A 15,719-nucleotide genomic window follows, 5' to 3' on the forward strand; every position below is an offset into this window, starting at 1 on the left:
CTTTATATTTTATTCCTTACACTCGAACATGCTATCGAGGCTTCCATTGAATCAATACTGTGCTCGATAAAATTTGACACTGTTGTATGAAACAGGTGACTAAAAACCTCTTCCAGGCGATTTGTTAAGTCAGAGAAACGGGGAAGGAGGTGGTGAGGCAGCAGTATAAAAGTATGGGGGGGGGGGGGGAAGCTGCATTGTTCAACAGAGGCAGCAATGGCTGTGGTGGTTGAGACATGATAAAATTGTTAATAACATTAAGCTTAGATGAAATCCAGGACAAAAAGCACGGAGGACACAAACCACCGACGAAAGGAGGAGAGAAAAAAAAGCAGGGGGGGGGTGTAATTAAAATAAAAACAACAAGAGATTCCACTGTATTACATGTTTGCAAGTAGCAGTTGTTTTTTTTTAAGCCTAACCACTCTAAACAACTGAAACGTTTTTATAATACACATTTCATCACTTGATTTTTGTTGGTAAAAATATTGATTCTTTAAAAAACAGTTATGCTGGCGACATTTTTTGGACATATATATATATATATATATATATATATATATATATATATATATATATATATATATATATATATATATATATATATATATAATGTGGCAATAAGAACTGTAAACATTTGAGTTTGCAACAAGCAACAAGAAAAAGATTTTTGGCACATCTGCTGGAATGGTCAAACCTGGAGACCATTAGTTCAACGTTTTTTTAGCAGCTCCAAAATGTCGAACCCTACCGCTTACCCTTACCGTGGGCCACTACAGTCCCGTGGGTCGGTGGTGGAGTAGCAATTGCATGCTCCGAGGGGAGCAGGGGACGGTGGGGGCGATATGAATCCATCAAAGTGTAGTATGTACACATGCCCATTGATGTGCTTAGAAACTGGATTACAATCATACTGTGTACCAAGCGAAACTAGCAAAAGGAATTGAAAAAAAAATGGGTACAAATTAGCTGCAGTAACATAGACAAAGAAGGAAGTAGTGCTTGCTATCGCCAGGAACTCTAGAAACAACACGGGGACTACAAGCACGCCTTCTTCCATCAACATGGAATCAATAAATAATATACATAAAAACTATGTCACACACATGCTCATACACATAACAGGCGCTGTTCATATCTTGGTGAGAACGATGTAAGATGAACGGTTCTGAGTGTCCATACACAAGCAGCACAGATCCATCTTAAAGCAGTGCTCATCTAGTGTCACACACGTCTAGCCCATCTAGTAGCCGAGGTCTCAGCGCCTCTCCGCATCTTACTCTCAAATCCGAAACACATCCGTCTATGAAACCTTCGTTCCTGCTCTATTGTCGTTCACAATGTGCTGATCCTATCAGACTTCTTGTAGCCATAGCATACCCGCCAAAATCTCACATATCCTGCCTGCTGATGTCCGCGTCATATAGCTCATGTGACGTCACAGGCCAACAGTTAAAAATATAATCCGATCTTTTTGCGTTTCAGTTCAACATCTTACTACTGACGTCATAGTTCAGAGCTTAGCTGCCGACGTCATAATTCAAATTTTAACTGTTGGAGTAACGTATGTGTTGTATAGCCTACCTGTATAAATCTAGCCAGTTTGCCTACAGGTAGGTATATCACCACAAGCTCAGGTACACCCGGTGTGTGGAGTAAAAACCTCGCTATGCTTTGTGTGGGACGTCACGATGTTGGGTCCAAACTAGAGAACATGGCAGTGTAGAGCTAACATCTAAGCTACATATTTCAGATCTTCGCAACCTAGCAAGTGCTGTACATCTTAAGTGCTGCCCGAAAGAGTGACCAGCTTGAGAAAAAGAAATGAATGCCCCGTTTTGTCAAAAGAAAACCTCGATGTATCCTTTTTGGGGGAATGAAGAAAAAGAATTTGGCACGCAAGTTTCCAAGAAACAAAAGTTTTTCTTCTTCTGTTTATCCGTCTAGGTACTTCAGTCCAGATAAGTTTAAAAACATTTTTCATCTGATTTTTACGTCAGCCCACGTTACTTGATGTAGAAGACTGCGGGCCATTTAGAACTGGATATTCCTTGAACCAACAAGGGAGAGAACTGGGAGATGAGCTTGATTTTTTTTTATGTAAGAGAAATGTATGGTTATGTTAACAAGATGGTATATATCGCACTCTGGTCAGTTGGTATTGGTGTCATTAGGTGTCAGTTGGTGTTGGTGGCATTTGGTGAGTTTGTGTTGTTGGCATTTGATGAGTTGGTGTTGTTGGCATTTGGTGAGTTTGTGTTGTTGGCATTTGATGAGTTGGTGTTGTTGGCATTTGGTGAGTTTGTGTTGTTGGCATTTGATGAGTTTGTTTTGTTGGCATTTGGTGAGTTGGTGTTGTTGGCATTTGGTGTTGTTGGCATTTGGTGAGTTGGTGTTGTAAGTTATTGGAAATGAGTCAAGTTGGTGTTATTGGTGCTAAATGTACCTTGAGGTATTTCCTTAGAAATATGGAAGTGGTTGGCCAAGGATTTGAGCTTATTAGCACATTGAAGTTTTATAGTCTCACAACTGTTGTAGTATTATGGACTCAGGAATTTTGACATTTTATGGCCACAGGCATGTTGGAATATTAAGGCCTCAGAGATGTTGTAATATTAAGGCCTCAGAGATGTTGTAGTATTATGGCCATAGGAATGTTGTAGTATTATGGCCATAGGAATGTTGTAGTATTATGGCCATAGGAATGTTGTAGTATTATGGTCATAGGAATGTTGTAGTATTATGGCCATAGGAATGTTGTAGTATTATAGCCCCAGGAATGTTGTAGTATTATGGCCATAGGAATGTTGTAGTACTACGGCCTCAGGAATCGTGTAGTACTATGGCCATAGGAATGTTGTAGTATTATGGCCATAGGAATGTTGTAGCACTATAGCCTCAGGAATGTTGTAGTAATATGACCATAACAGTGTTACAGTTTTTCTTGGCCATAATAGTATCATGGTGAAATAACTGAATCATAACCATTCTCAAGCTAAGTAGTGTGCAACATTGGAACGTGGACGAGGCAGTATTTATAATATTTACATGCAAGTCAAGAACTGGCTTAAGCAAAGGCTAAGCGTCTAATTCTAGAATGTCATGAACCCTTTTCTGCTTTCTTTTTTTTCTTTTTTTCTTTTATTTGTTGAGAGGTCCGGTTGTGAATGTTTTTGATTTTTTTACATTTACAGCTTTTGACGACTTTTATTCTGTACTCGCGAAGAGAGCCATCTTGACATAACAGTTTGACTTTCTTCTTGGTCACTACATCATCCACACAATTGAAATTTTGAAGCTTTTGCGTTCCAATAGTCTTGATGAACTCTGCATACCTGGAACAAATTAAAAAAAAATTACTTGCAGTAAACCTGGAGTAAACAAAATTAAACGGCACAAAGAGGTTACAAGTCATAATAAAATTGCCTGTATATCTCTCCTCTCTAACTCTTTTATAGGTAAACAATTGCCTGTATTATTCACCATTCTAATTCTTTTATAGATAAACAATTGACTGTATTACTCACCATTCTAATTCTTTTATAGGTAAACAATTGACTGTATTACTCACCATTCTAATTCTTTTATAGGTAAACAATTGACTGTATTACTCACCATTCTAATTCTTTTATAGGTAAACAATTGACAGTATTACTCACCATTCTAATTCTTTTATAGGTAAACAATTGACTGTATTACTCACCATTCTAATTCTTTTATAGGTAAACAATTGACTGTATTACTCACCATTCTAATTCTTTTATAGGTAAACAAATGCCTGTATTACTCACCATTCTAATTCTTTTATAGGTAAACAATTGCCTGTATTACTCACCATTCTAATTCTTTTATAGGTAAACAAATGCCTGTATTACTCACCATTCTAATTCTTTTATAGGTAAACAATTGCCTGTATTACTCACCATTCTAATTCTTTTATAGGTAAACAATTGCCTGTACACACAACCTCCAAGATGGGCGTCTCTGATGTACAGAAACCATCTGAGATGTAACGTCTGGCACGAAGTTCACGACAACCAACTTGAATGTCCTCTGTGAGGAGACAAACATATCATGTGAGATTTTAAGAATGATGTTATAAAACATGGAAGATTTTATGTCTGTGGTTAGAAAACATATGTGAGTTTTTATGTCTGGGGTTAGATCTCATTGCTGCCTTTAAATACAAATAGATTAATGTAGGAATGCCACTTACAAACATTTATTTACGACGTTACATAAAATTAATCAGAGAAAAAGCAACAGTTTTCTGCTCTTAACATATTTCTCCTTGAGTGAACAGTTTATGTACAAGGCTCCTTAAACCCTCTAGCCCTGCTCACGTTACTAGATTCTAAATGGACTTTTTAATAAGCAATAAATACAAGAAAAATCGTGTCCATTTGAAACATTGATAAAGTAGGTTAAATCAAGAAGTCAGTGCAGTTATGTTACGATTTGAGAGAAGAACATCAGTTGGCGACGTTGAAGGCATTAACACTTGCCAGGCTGGCTAGTATATGTTTACTTACGTCATTACATAAACAAACTATAAGGTCGGGGAAAAAATGCTCTGGTATGTTGTGACGCAATCAACGTCAAGGAATGTACAGGAAATGAAAGACAAGAATAACAAAAACAAAGATAATTAAATCAAGGTTATCTAATGAATACAATTTAAACAGCTCCAGAGTAAAACGGAAGCTGAGATAAACAGTAGAAGCACGCTGTTGGAACTGTAGGGGTGAGGTTCTTTTTATACTTCACGCAGTATTCTAGAGCGATACCAAACGATAGTTTCTTAACGTTCAGTGGGAACTTCAACTTGTAACCATCAGCGTAACATTTAAAATAAGACTTTAAAAATACTTCTTGTCAACATCCCCATCCATTCTTGTCAAACTCAACATGGCAGTTGTCTCAGAGATTGACAAGTTTTGTAGCTATATATAGACATCAAGCTAGCGGGGGCAACACAACGTCCCATGCCCGAACACAACTCACCTATCCCATTCACATAAGAAATAGCTAGTTAAAAACATTGAAAACATTCCGATTAATCAATAAAAATGACCCAATGATTCTGGTGATATCAAAAATGTCTCGCAGGAGGCTTTACTCTAAATATTTTAAACCTCCAGCTCTGTGGTATTTAAATAGACGTTCTTTTAAAAACTTAATCGTGTCGTTTTTGTAAGACTGACGATTGGACGTATTTCATGTTTACTATTTTCGGTTACTTAACAATTTTTTAAAAAAAAGGATACTTTTTTTTTTATGTGTTTTCTCATTTTCACACGGAAAATGTAAACAAAGTCACGTTGTCTTCAAAAGTTGAAGTTGATTAAGGGGTCATCCATAAATGACGTCACACTCGTAGGGGGGGGGGAGGGGGGTCCAAAATTTTGTGACGATGTGTGATGAGGGGGAGGGGGGGGGGGTTCAGATGTTGCGACGTCACATTTTTGCATTATAAAAAAGCAATGTTAGAAAACGAATTTTAGACGTTATTTCGCGTTTTAGATAACTGTTTTAATAAATTGTAATAGTTTAGACAAGATTTTGGAAAAATATCGATGTTTAAAAAAAATTCAACTGCAATTTTGAGGGGGGTTGTAGGTTGAGGTGTGACGTCATTTTAAGGGGGGGGGGGGGTGTCTGACTTTTTGTGACGACGTGTGACGGAGGGGAGGGGGGAGGTAAAATTCGTCAAAAAAAGCGTGACGTCATTTATGGATGACCCTTAAAAAACATTTACCGCAAAAGCTTAGAGTAAAAGGTTATGCTTCATTTTTAAGTCCACGATCTATGATATCGCCAGTCCAAGTTTGTCTTACTCAAGTCAAACTTCAGGTTCAAATGTCGCGTTAATGTAAATAAATATAAATGGAGCCTCAAATGGCAAAAAAAAAAAAAAAAAAAAAAAAATCAAGTTCTCTGAATTTACAAATTTTCTAAATTTTTTTTTAAAATACTAAATTTTCAAGTTTTCAAGCTTTTGACTCTTAAAGTTTATAAGGCAGCTTGAAGACAAAATTAACAAAGGCACATCGTTTAAAAATACTTGTCAACAAAATGATTGGGGGGGGGGAGGGGGCTTCTCGTTGAACTCTGCGGATGCCATTTAAAAGCCTATAGTAAGTAATAATATCAGGGTATAGACAGCTTTGTGGAAATAAAACAGCTACAAAAGCTTTTTTTTTTGGTTTTTGATGTTAGCCATTACATTATTTTACAACCTAATCATGATTGTCGATTACTTCGATCGACCATTTTCACACACAAAGTGACGTCATCAATTGCCAGTAACTGGCCATCTACGCAAAGTGACGTCATTACTTGCCAGTAAATGGCAATCTTCTTTTTCCATTTAAAAAAAAACAACAGAACTTTAAAATGTTGTAACACAATGGATATGTTAAAATAATGTAGGTCTAGTAATTATGCTGCCGTACATATAAATCAATATAAATATATATACATAGGCCAATATACGCATGGTAAACTAGACTGTAAAAAAAGACGATATCTTGATCAACACGCCAGAGAAAACTGCGCAAACACAAAATGTCCTTGGCGTGTAATGCGGTCCATGAGACTGGTGAAAAGGTCAGCATTAACCAGAGAAACGGCGGGAGGATTTAGTTTGTGGTCCCTTTGATCAGACGGTAAACTGGGTCTGTAGTATTTTTCTTCCACAAGGTGGCTGACAAGAGTGGCCTGCTAGCAGTATGCCACCCTCGCTTCAAACATGCGACCCTTGTCCAATTCGTAAATGTAAACAAGACCGTAACGCAAACACGGTTTGTTGAACTTGCATACTTTAAGACTCAGGCTCTGTCTTCTGTCTTTGAGTGTGTCAATCACAAATACACAGTTTCTATTTTGGTCTATCTGTCCATCCATCTAAAAAAACACTTCAATATCTTTTAAATGCATGTCGTTTTTATTTTATCTTTATTGTCAGTCAAAAAGAAATACTGGTTTCCATATATCTGCGAACATAGATACAGATATACATATCAGACGAAACATATACTTTATAACACGAGGGCCGCTTATTATACCCCTGTGGTGCCTAAATCACCTGCATTGACTAAATGAAGTCCATGTATCATGACAGGTTTAATCGTGATTAGTACTACAGCTGTAACAAAAACTGTCATAAAAATATATATCCACACCACTTAAGGTTCTCATCAATTCAAAACAACAAGGTTTATTTAGTTGTACAGAAGTGGTCAGACCGGCACAGATGGTTCAAGCAACTAGATCCTGTATCTATAGAAACGAAGTCTAGTTTAGATAGAAATTTAAAGATTAAGGACAGCTTACACAATACAGTGTGGCCTACTAGACCCACAGTACAGTGTGGCCTACTAGACCCACATAACAGTGTGGCCTACTAGACCCACAGTACAGTGTGGCCTGCTAGACCCACAGTACAGTGTGGCCTGCTAGACCCACATAAGCGTGGCCTACTAGACCCACAGTACTCTATGGCCTACTAGACCCACAGTACAGTGTGGCCTACTAGACCCACATAAGCGTGGCCTACTAGACCCACAGTACTCTATGGCCTACTAGACCCACAGTACAGTGTGGCCTGCTAGACCCACAGTACTCTATGGCCTACTAGACCCACAGTACTCTATGGCCTACTAGACCCACAGTACAGTGTGGCCTGCTAGACCCACAGTACTCTATGGCCTACTAGACCCACAGTACAGTGTGGCCTACTAGACCCACAGTACTCTATGGCCTACTAGACCCACAGTACAGTGTGGCCTGCTAGACCCACAGTACTCTATGGCCTACTAGACCCACAGTACAGTGTGGCCTGCTAGACCCATATAACAGTGTGGCCTGCTAGACCCACAGTACAGTGTGGCCTACTAGACCCACAGTACAGTGTGGCCTACTAGACCCACAGTACAGTGTGGCCTGCTAGACCCACAGTACAGTGTGGCCTGCTAGACCCACTGCTAGACCCACAGTACAGTGTGGCCTGCTAGACCCACAGTACAGTGTGGCCTGCTAGACCCACAGTACAGTGTGGCCTGCTAGACCCACAGTACAGTGTGGCCTACTAGACCCACATAAGCGTGGCCTACTAGACCCACAGTACTCTATGGCCTACTAGACCCACAGTACAGTGTGGCCTGCTAGACCCACAGTACAGTGTGGCCTGCTAGACCCACAGTACAGTGTGGCCTACTAGACCCACAGTACAGTGTGGCCTGCTAGACCCACAGTACAGTGTGGCCTGCTAGACCCACAGTACAGTGTGGCCTACTAGACCCACAGTACAGTGTGGCCTGCTAGACCCACATAAGCGTGGCCTACTAGACCCACAGTACAGTGTGGCCTACTAGACCCACAGTACTCTATGGCCTACTAGACCCACAGTACAGTGTGGCCTGCTAGACCCACATAAGCGTGGCCTACTAGACCCACAGTACTCTATGGCCTACTAGACCCACAGTACAGTGTGGCCTACTAGACCCACATAAGCGTGGCCTACTAGACCCACAGTACTCTATGGCCTACTAGACCCACAGTACAGTGTGGCCTACTAGACCCACAGTACAGTGTGGCCTGCTAGACCCACATAACAGTGTGGCCTGCTAGACCCACAGTACAGTGTGGCCTGCTAGACCCACAGTACAGTGTGGCCTACTAGACCCACAGTACAGTGTGGCCTACTAGACCCACAGTACAGTGTGGCCTACTAGACCCACAGTACTCTATGGCCTACTAGACCCACATAACAGTGTGACCTGCTAGACCCTCAGTACAGTGTGGCCTGCTAGACCCACAGTACAGTGTGGCCTACTAGACCCACAGTACAGTGTGGCCTACTAGACCCACATAACAGTGTGGCCTGCTAGACCCACAGTACAGTGTGGCCTGCTAGACCCACAGTACAGTGTGGCCTGCTAGACCCACATAAGCGTGGCCTACTAGACCCACAGTACAGTGTGGCCTACTAGACCCACATAACAGTGTGGCCTACTAGACCCACAGTACAGTGTGGCCTGCTAGACCCACAGTACAGTGTGGCCTGCTAGACCCACAGTACAGTGTGGCCTACTAGACCCACAGTACTCTATGGCCTACTAGACCCACATAACAGTGTGGCCTGCTAGACCCACAGTACAGTGTGGCCTGCTAGACCCACAGTACAGTGTGGCCTACTAGACCCACAGTACAGTGTGGCCTACTAGACCCACGGTACAGTGTGGCCTGCTAGACCCACAGTACAGTGTGGCCTGCTAGACCCACAGTACAGTGTGGCCTGCTAGACCCACAGTACAGTGTGGCCTGCTAGACCCACATAAGCGTGGCCTACTAGACCCACAGTACAGTGTGGCCTACTAGACCCACAGTACAGTGTGGCCTACTAGACCCACAGTACAGTGTGGCCTACTAGACCCACATAACAGTGTGGCCTGCTAGACCCACAGTACAGTGTGGCCTACTAGACCCACATTACAATGTGGCCTGCTAGACCTATATAACAGTGTGGCCTACTAGACGTGGGGGGGGGGAGAGAAATACACAGGTGTTCAAAGTCTTAGCACTGCGCAGCATAATTTAGACGGGCACCGTGGGTGTGACAGAAGGTAACAAGGACAGTTGTGCACGGTGAGATTTAAAGGGAGGTATCAAGTTGTTAACACCATCAAGTGTGGCTGGTCGAGGTAACACCATCAGGTGTGGCTGGTCGAGGTAACACCATCAGGTGTGGCTGGTCGAGGTAACACCATCAGGTGTGGCTGGTCGAGGTAACACCATCAGGTGAGGCTGGTCGAGGTAACACCATCAGCTGTGGCTGGTCGAGGTAACACCATCAGGTGTGGCTGGTCGAGGTAACACCATCAGGTGTGGCTGGTCGAGGTAACACCATCAGGTGTGGCTGGTCGAGGTATCGACATCCAAAAGGAAAAAGACGAGTTCACTTTTATCAAACAGAAACAGAACAATTTAGGCAAAAATCGTTGTAACTTTAATAACCTGACAATGAACGCAGATTTCGTCTACAAGTACAACACTATCAAAAGGGCAAGTATGCAGATGTAGTTATTCAACCAACAATATTACCACCATGACCATGCAGCTGTGGATTTGTTTTCAGGGAAGATTCTCGGGTCACAGAGTTAGATTCGGTTAATTTTATCGACTCAGCCTCCCTCCTCCACCTTCGTCCAATCGTTGTACCAAGTATTCACACCACGTGCATGGTGTGAATGAATTTATGAACTTTTAAACAGTATTGATTAATTATACAGTCCAATTATATATATATATATATATATATATATATATATATATATATATATATATATATATATATATACACTAGCTGCATACCCGTGCTCCTCCATGGTGAATCTTTTTTTAAATGTACCAACTTGGGTACAGAACAAAACTAAACACAAACACAAAAGAAAACACAAACACAACACAAACGAAAACACAAACCAAATACAAAGGCAAAAAAACATAAACACAACTTAAATGCAAATATAAACACATAGTGCTCACAGTCTAGCCTGGGGCGCTAAATTGCATCCGGCGGAACCGCCAGATTCAACTTGATAAACGACTATAATACCCAACGTATCTATAAAATAAACAAAAGGAAATATTTAAAATATCCGTATTTTACCTACCACGGTACATGCTAATTATAATATTCTAACAATAATGTCCTCTTGAACGTCCGCAGAGTTTGCATTCACAATTTTTTTAATTAGCGTGAGTTGAATTTCTTTTTAAATTACCTCCCTTGGAAAAATTATAAAATATTTTAATTAATTAGTTTTTTTTACCCTACTGTTATTAAAATGTATCCGATTTTTTTATTAATCTAAGCGAAAGTATTATTTGATATTGATCCGTTAAATATGTTTTAGCAATGTGCGTGTATTTAATATTTTATTCACGTTATGTGAAAAAGTAAAAACAGTGCCAACTATATACAAAATTTAAGTCGTTATATAAATAAATCCTATCCATTTATAATAAGTCACTGCGATGCAAGTAAAAAGCACATGTGTGTGTGTACTTAAATGGTTCTAAAATCTTTAAAGATAACTGACTGATATATATATATATATATATATATATATATATATATATATATATATATATATATATATATATATATATATATATATATATTGGCACGAACTGTTGTAGCCACATACATTTGCAACAATGTTTATTGCCATAACATATACATTTGTAACAATGTTACATATGTAACAACACTCACATACTAGTTTGTCTACTAAACAAATAACAGAATGATTTCAAAGCCATGACAAATCTACCGGCTCAAATGGTGATAAGTGCCTTATTTCAATCAACACTACCACAGCATTAAGAATCCCTACCAATTTACTCTCGCTAGAACTCGCATTACATTAAGCTTCTTCCGTACTTTAGGTCCCGCCGTATACTTAGCTCCTTTTGTGTATTTTGTTAATGTGGGTGATCTATTTAGAGTATTGTCCGGTGTCCGTTTGTCAAAAAACTCTATTGTCTGGAGAGATTATTTTGTCACGTCATAATTATAACAACATCATATCGATATTTTGATAGCAATTGTGTAAAACAAACGGTTAATACCGCTTATAATCAGACAAAAACTTGTTTGCCTATAGCTACTTATCTTATTTTTATTTTCGAAAAATGAATAACGCTAGTCATCATCTTTGAAAGATTTAAAAGATTTAAATAACAACGATATAATTTTCTAAAAATAGCACTTCTATACTCACCAAGAATAAGAATAGTATTAACCAAGTTCAACAGAAACACAATTTTATTTGGTTTATAAAAAAATAAAATAAATAAATAAAAAATAAAAAAGATTAATATATGACATTGTTTTTCAAAACCGAAAGTAATGGGAAAAATATATGCTGATCACATTTTATATTATTTTATGATTTCTTGAACTTTTCTACAATCTCAACTGGGTTTAATAATAAAAACATGTTATTTGATAAATGTATGCGAATATATGATGACTCAAGTAGTGACCCTCAAATATAACCCGATCCAAAATAAAAATTTAACTGAAGTTTTTATTTCACAAAATAGAACCCAATTAGAGGTGCCCCATTAAAAAAAATCAAAATTTCGAAAATAAGGACCATCATAATATCTATCTATCTATCTATCTATCTATCTATCTATCTATCTATCTATCTATCTATCTATCTATCTATCTATCTATCTATCTATCTATCTATCTATCTATCTATCTATCTATCTATCTATCTGTCTGCCTGCCTGCCTGCCTACCTACCTACCTACATAGCTATCTATCTATCTATCTATCTATCTATCTATCTATCTATCTATCTATCTATCTATCTATCTGCCTGCCTGCCTGCCTACCTACCTACCTACCTACCTACCTACCTACCTACCTACCTACCTACCTACCTACCTACCTACCTATCTATCTATCTATCTATCTATCTATCTATCTATCTATCTATCTATCTATCTATCTATCTATCTATCTATCTATCTATCTGTCTGTCTGCCTGCCTACCTACCTACCTACATAGCTATCTATCTATCTATCTATCTATCTATCTATCTATCTATCTATCTATCTATCTGCCTGCCTGCCTGCCTGCCTGCCTGCCTGCCTACCTACCTACCTACCTACCTACCTACCTACCTACCTACCTACCTACCTACCTACCTACCTACCTATCTATCTATCTATCTATCTATCTATCTATCTATCTATCTATCTATCTATCTATCTATCTATCTATCTATCTATCTATCATTATTAGGTATATGTATATACATGTTTGTATATACCAGTTGTTGTGACTGCAGTGCACTGCCACCTGTATGTCCTTTTAAAAGAATTTAATTTATTACCTAGTTGAACCATCAAGACACATGCATCGGCACGTCTTTGTTGAAATCATGGCTTCGTTGTAACAGTAAAGTGACACGTCTTGTTGGCTCATGTGTGTTAGTAGTACTGCACTAGTAATAGTTGAGGTGGCTATTGTCATCTCTTGTGTTTTCAACACCAGGTCTTTGGGTGACTAGATCGAGTAAAGCCAGTTATTTTTTATTAGAAGCTTTAGTACTCAATGCCTGTTTGTGGCGAATCTTGTAACCCAGTTCTAATGCGGCGGTTTCGTTCAAACTCTTAAAACATGCTTGTCTTTGGTGGGTGATATGACAATGCAAAAATATCTAGTTTTTAGTTTAATTATATATTAAATTAGTAATAAAAAATTAATATACATTTTGTATATTCAATACTGAAAAGGGAGATAACAGAATTAATTAATCTCAAGAGAATACTAGATCAGCGTGTTAACAAATTTTCACGGGAGTTAATAAGAAGGGGCAGATTCTGCCTTTTAGACGAGCCACTGATCGGGTTAAGCAAAATACTTCTACAAGTAGTGTCGCTTAATTTTACAAAGAATTACTAAAAAGTAGAAAATTAAACAAATATATAAAACGTTTCAACAATAAGCTTTTAAACGCACCGAAATAAATAAATATACAACATTTGCTTAAATCAATAAAAGTATAGATTGCTTCTGAAATCTCTTATTCATTTTAGCGTCCAATGCTTTTATAAAAGTAAGAAATTTTTATTCATTTTTATTACTTTCAGTGTATCTCATTATAAAGTTGTTTTTTACGTTTGTTTTACTCAAATTAGTTTGTTTTACTCAAATTAGAAGTGCGAAATTCCGTAGGATGGCCAGTTTATTTGACTTGTAATTAAAATTTCCCGAGTTCCCCTATTAGCTATTAAAATGCTAACTATCCAAGTACCAAAAAAAAAATTAAAATGTTATGCAATCTGAAGTCCCAGGTTGACAAAACATACAAGCTATGAATATTAACCTGAGATAACATAGGTTGTTATAACCTACCGCCTAAATGTACCTAGGTAAACACCGCCAAACGAATGCTGATGGTCAAATATTTTCCCACGATTGGACTCCGCCATCCATCAATGAACAAGGCTCACTGACAGCAAGTCTGACGTACAACACTTCATCGAGTAGGTTTTACTTCGGCGAGGCTAACGGCGTGTATGATACGTTCATTGTTTTAACAACCTATGGACTTCACAGTGTCCGTAAGCTCAAGGTCAAACTCATGCACCAGAACTCACTTTCCATTCATTTCTGATGGAGCCAATTGTTTAAAACTTTGTAGATAAGTGCATCTCCGACACACACACACAAAAAAAAACCAATGAAATATTATTTTCAATGTAATTAAACTAACCATTAAAATCTTTAGATACTAAAAAGCAGAACGAAAAAATACTGACTTTAAAAGCATTTGTAATAGCTCACTTTTAAATACACTAAAAAGAAGAAAATTGTTGTTTTCTTTATATTAAGTTATCCTCTCAAACAAGGCGGTCTACGGAGCAAATGAAGTAGAGTTCACCCGTTTTTGTGACCATGGCCGCATATGAAAAGAATTATCATGAGACAGTTAACTTTTGGGATACAAACTCGAGACTTAGTGTTAGCAGCCGAGCACTCTACCACCCTGCTACGCCGTCAACGACTTAATTGATATTTTTGGGTTTATTTTTTTAGTTTTTTATTTTGACCCAGAAAAATGGTCAATTCTAAATTTACAAACACAAGTATATATAGTATTAAAAGCTTTTCTTTAGTTTACTATGTCTGCTTGTTTGATTATTTGTGGATGTGTGGCAAAGCTCAGTTTCGACCCACTTCTAATACAGCGATTTCTAGATAAGTTTGGCAATGTAAGAATATCTCATTTATTTTAATCTTAATAGACATTTGATCCCTAATTAAAATTTAATTAAAAGATTACTAATTTCATTGATTAAAGAGGAGAAAATTATATTCTAGCGATTGTTCTAAAAGCTATCGTTCGATGAACTGTTTTTAACGGCTGGTAGTTTTTTACTATCTCGTATACGAAGTGCATAGGAAGTATTGCAATCGTGCAAAAAATCGAAACAGATATTCACAACAAATCTCGACGTTTTACACCTCCATGAGTCGGAAAAATATAGTTTTGCAATTTTTGTCTGTATGTCTGTGGGTGTGTATGATTGTATGTATATATGTGTGTATATGTGTGTATATGTAAGTATGTATGTATGTCTCGGAACACGATAACTTGAGTACCATTATAGCTAGGTTGATGAAATGTCATATGTAAGTAGAATATTAAATTTATAGTTCTGTATCAACTTTTCAGCAATATCCAGTAACAGGAAGTGGAACTTATTCTACTTTTGGTTTTTCAAAAGCCTAAAACTTGAGTACTGTTTCAGATAGATAAACGGAATTTCACATAGATCTATAAGTAAAAGATTTAATTCTCTGCCTTCCGTCACATTTTTAGTAATTTGTATTCTATTTTAAAAAAGCTAAGTATGTAAAAACTGATTAAAAAGCATGTCCATGTCCCGAATACTCCCGAAGTGTTATCTCTATATATAATTTTCTACGTGGGACCATGTGGGACACCACCACCACGTACGCACGCTGACCCTCACCCTCCCTCGCTCTCAAAGCATGCGCAACAGGCGATATCGCTACGTAGGGGAAGTAACAAGTTCTGCTTGATCTTTTCATCGTCGTTTGTAAACTGTCGTCACGGACGGCTGTTTTCACGGGTGGGGGTGGGGAGGCAGGGTGAGGGTATAA

The 15,719-nt window shown here is 38.2% G+C and overlaps 1 protein-coding gene across 3 annotated transcripts in view; it reads right to left on the reverse strand.

Moving 5' to 3' along the window:
- Nucleotides 1–573: 573 nt before the first annotated feature.
- The window catches only part of LOC131927709 (sclerostin domain-containing protein 1), a 39,547-nt gene continuing 24,401 nt past the window's right edge, over nt 574–15,719 (reverse strand). For all 3 annotated transcript variants that reach the window (XM_059283478.1, XM_059283479.1, XM_059283477.1), the window contains exons 4-5: nt 3,924–4,053; nt 574–3,335 (exon numbers count right to left, since the gene is read on the reverse strand). In XM_059283478.1, coding sequence (XP_059139461.1) covers nt 3,101–3,335; nt 3,924–4,053 — 365 coding nt within the window. In that variant the 3' untranslated portion in view covers nt 574–3,100. The remainder of the gene's footprint in view (nt 3,336–3,923; nt 4,054–15,719) is intronic.

Source organism: Physella acuta, unplaced genomic scaffold (assembly GCF_028476545.2).
Source record: "Physella acuta isolate Inbredline_101_S28 unplaced genomic scaffold, ASM2847654v3 ptg001433l, whole genome shotgun sequence".
Lineage (NCBI taxonomy): Eukaryota > Metazoa > Mollusca > Gastropoda > Physidae > Physella > Physella acuta.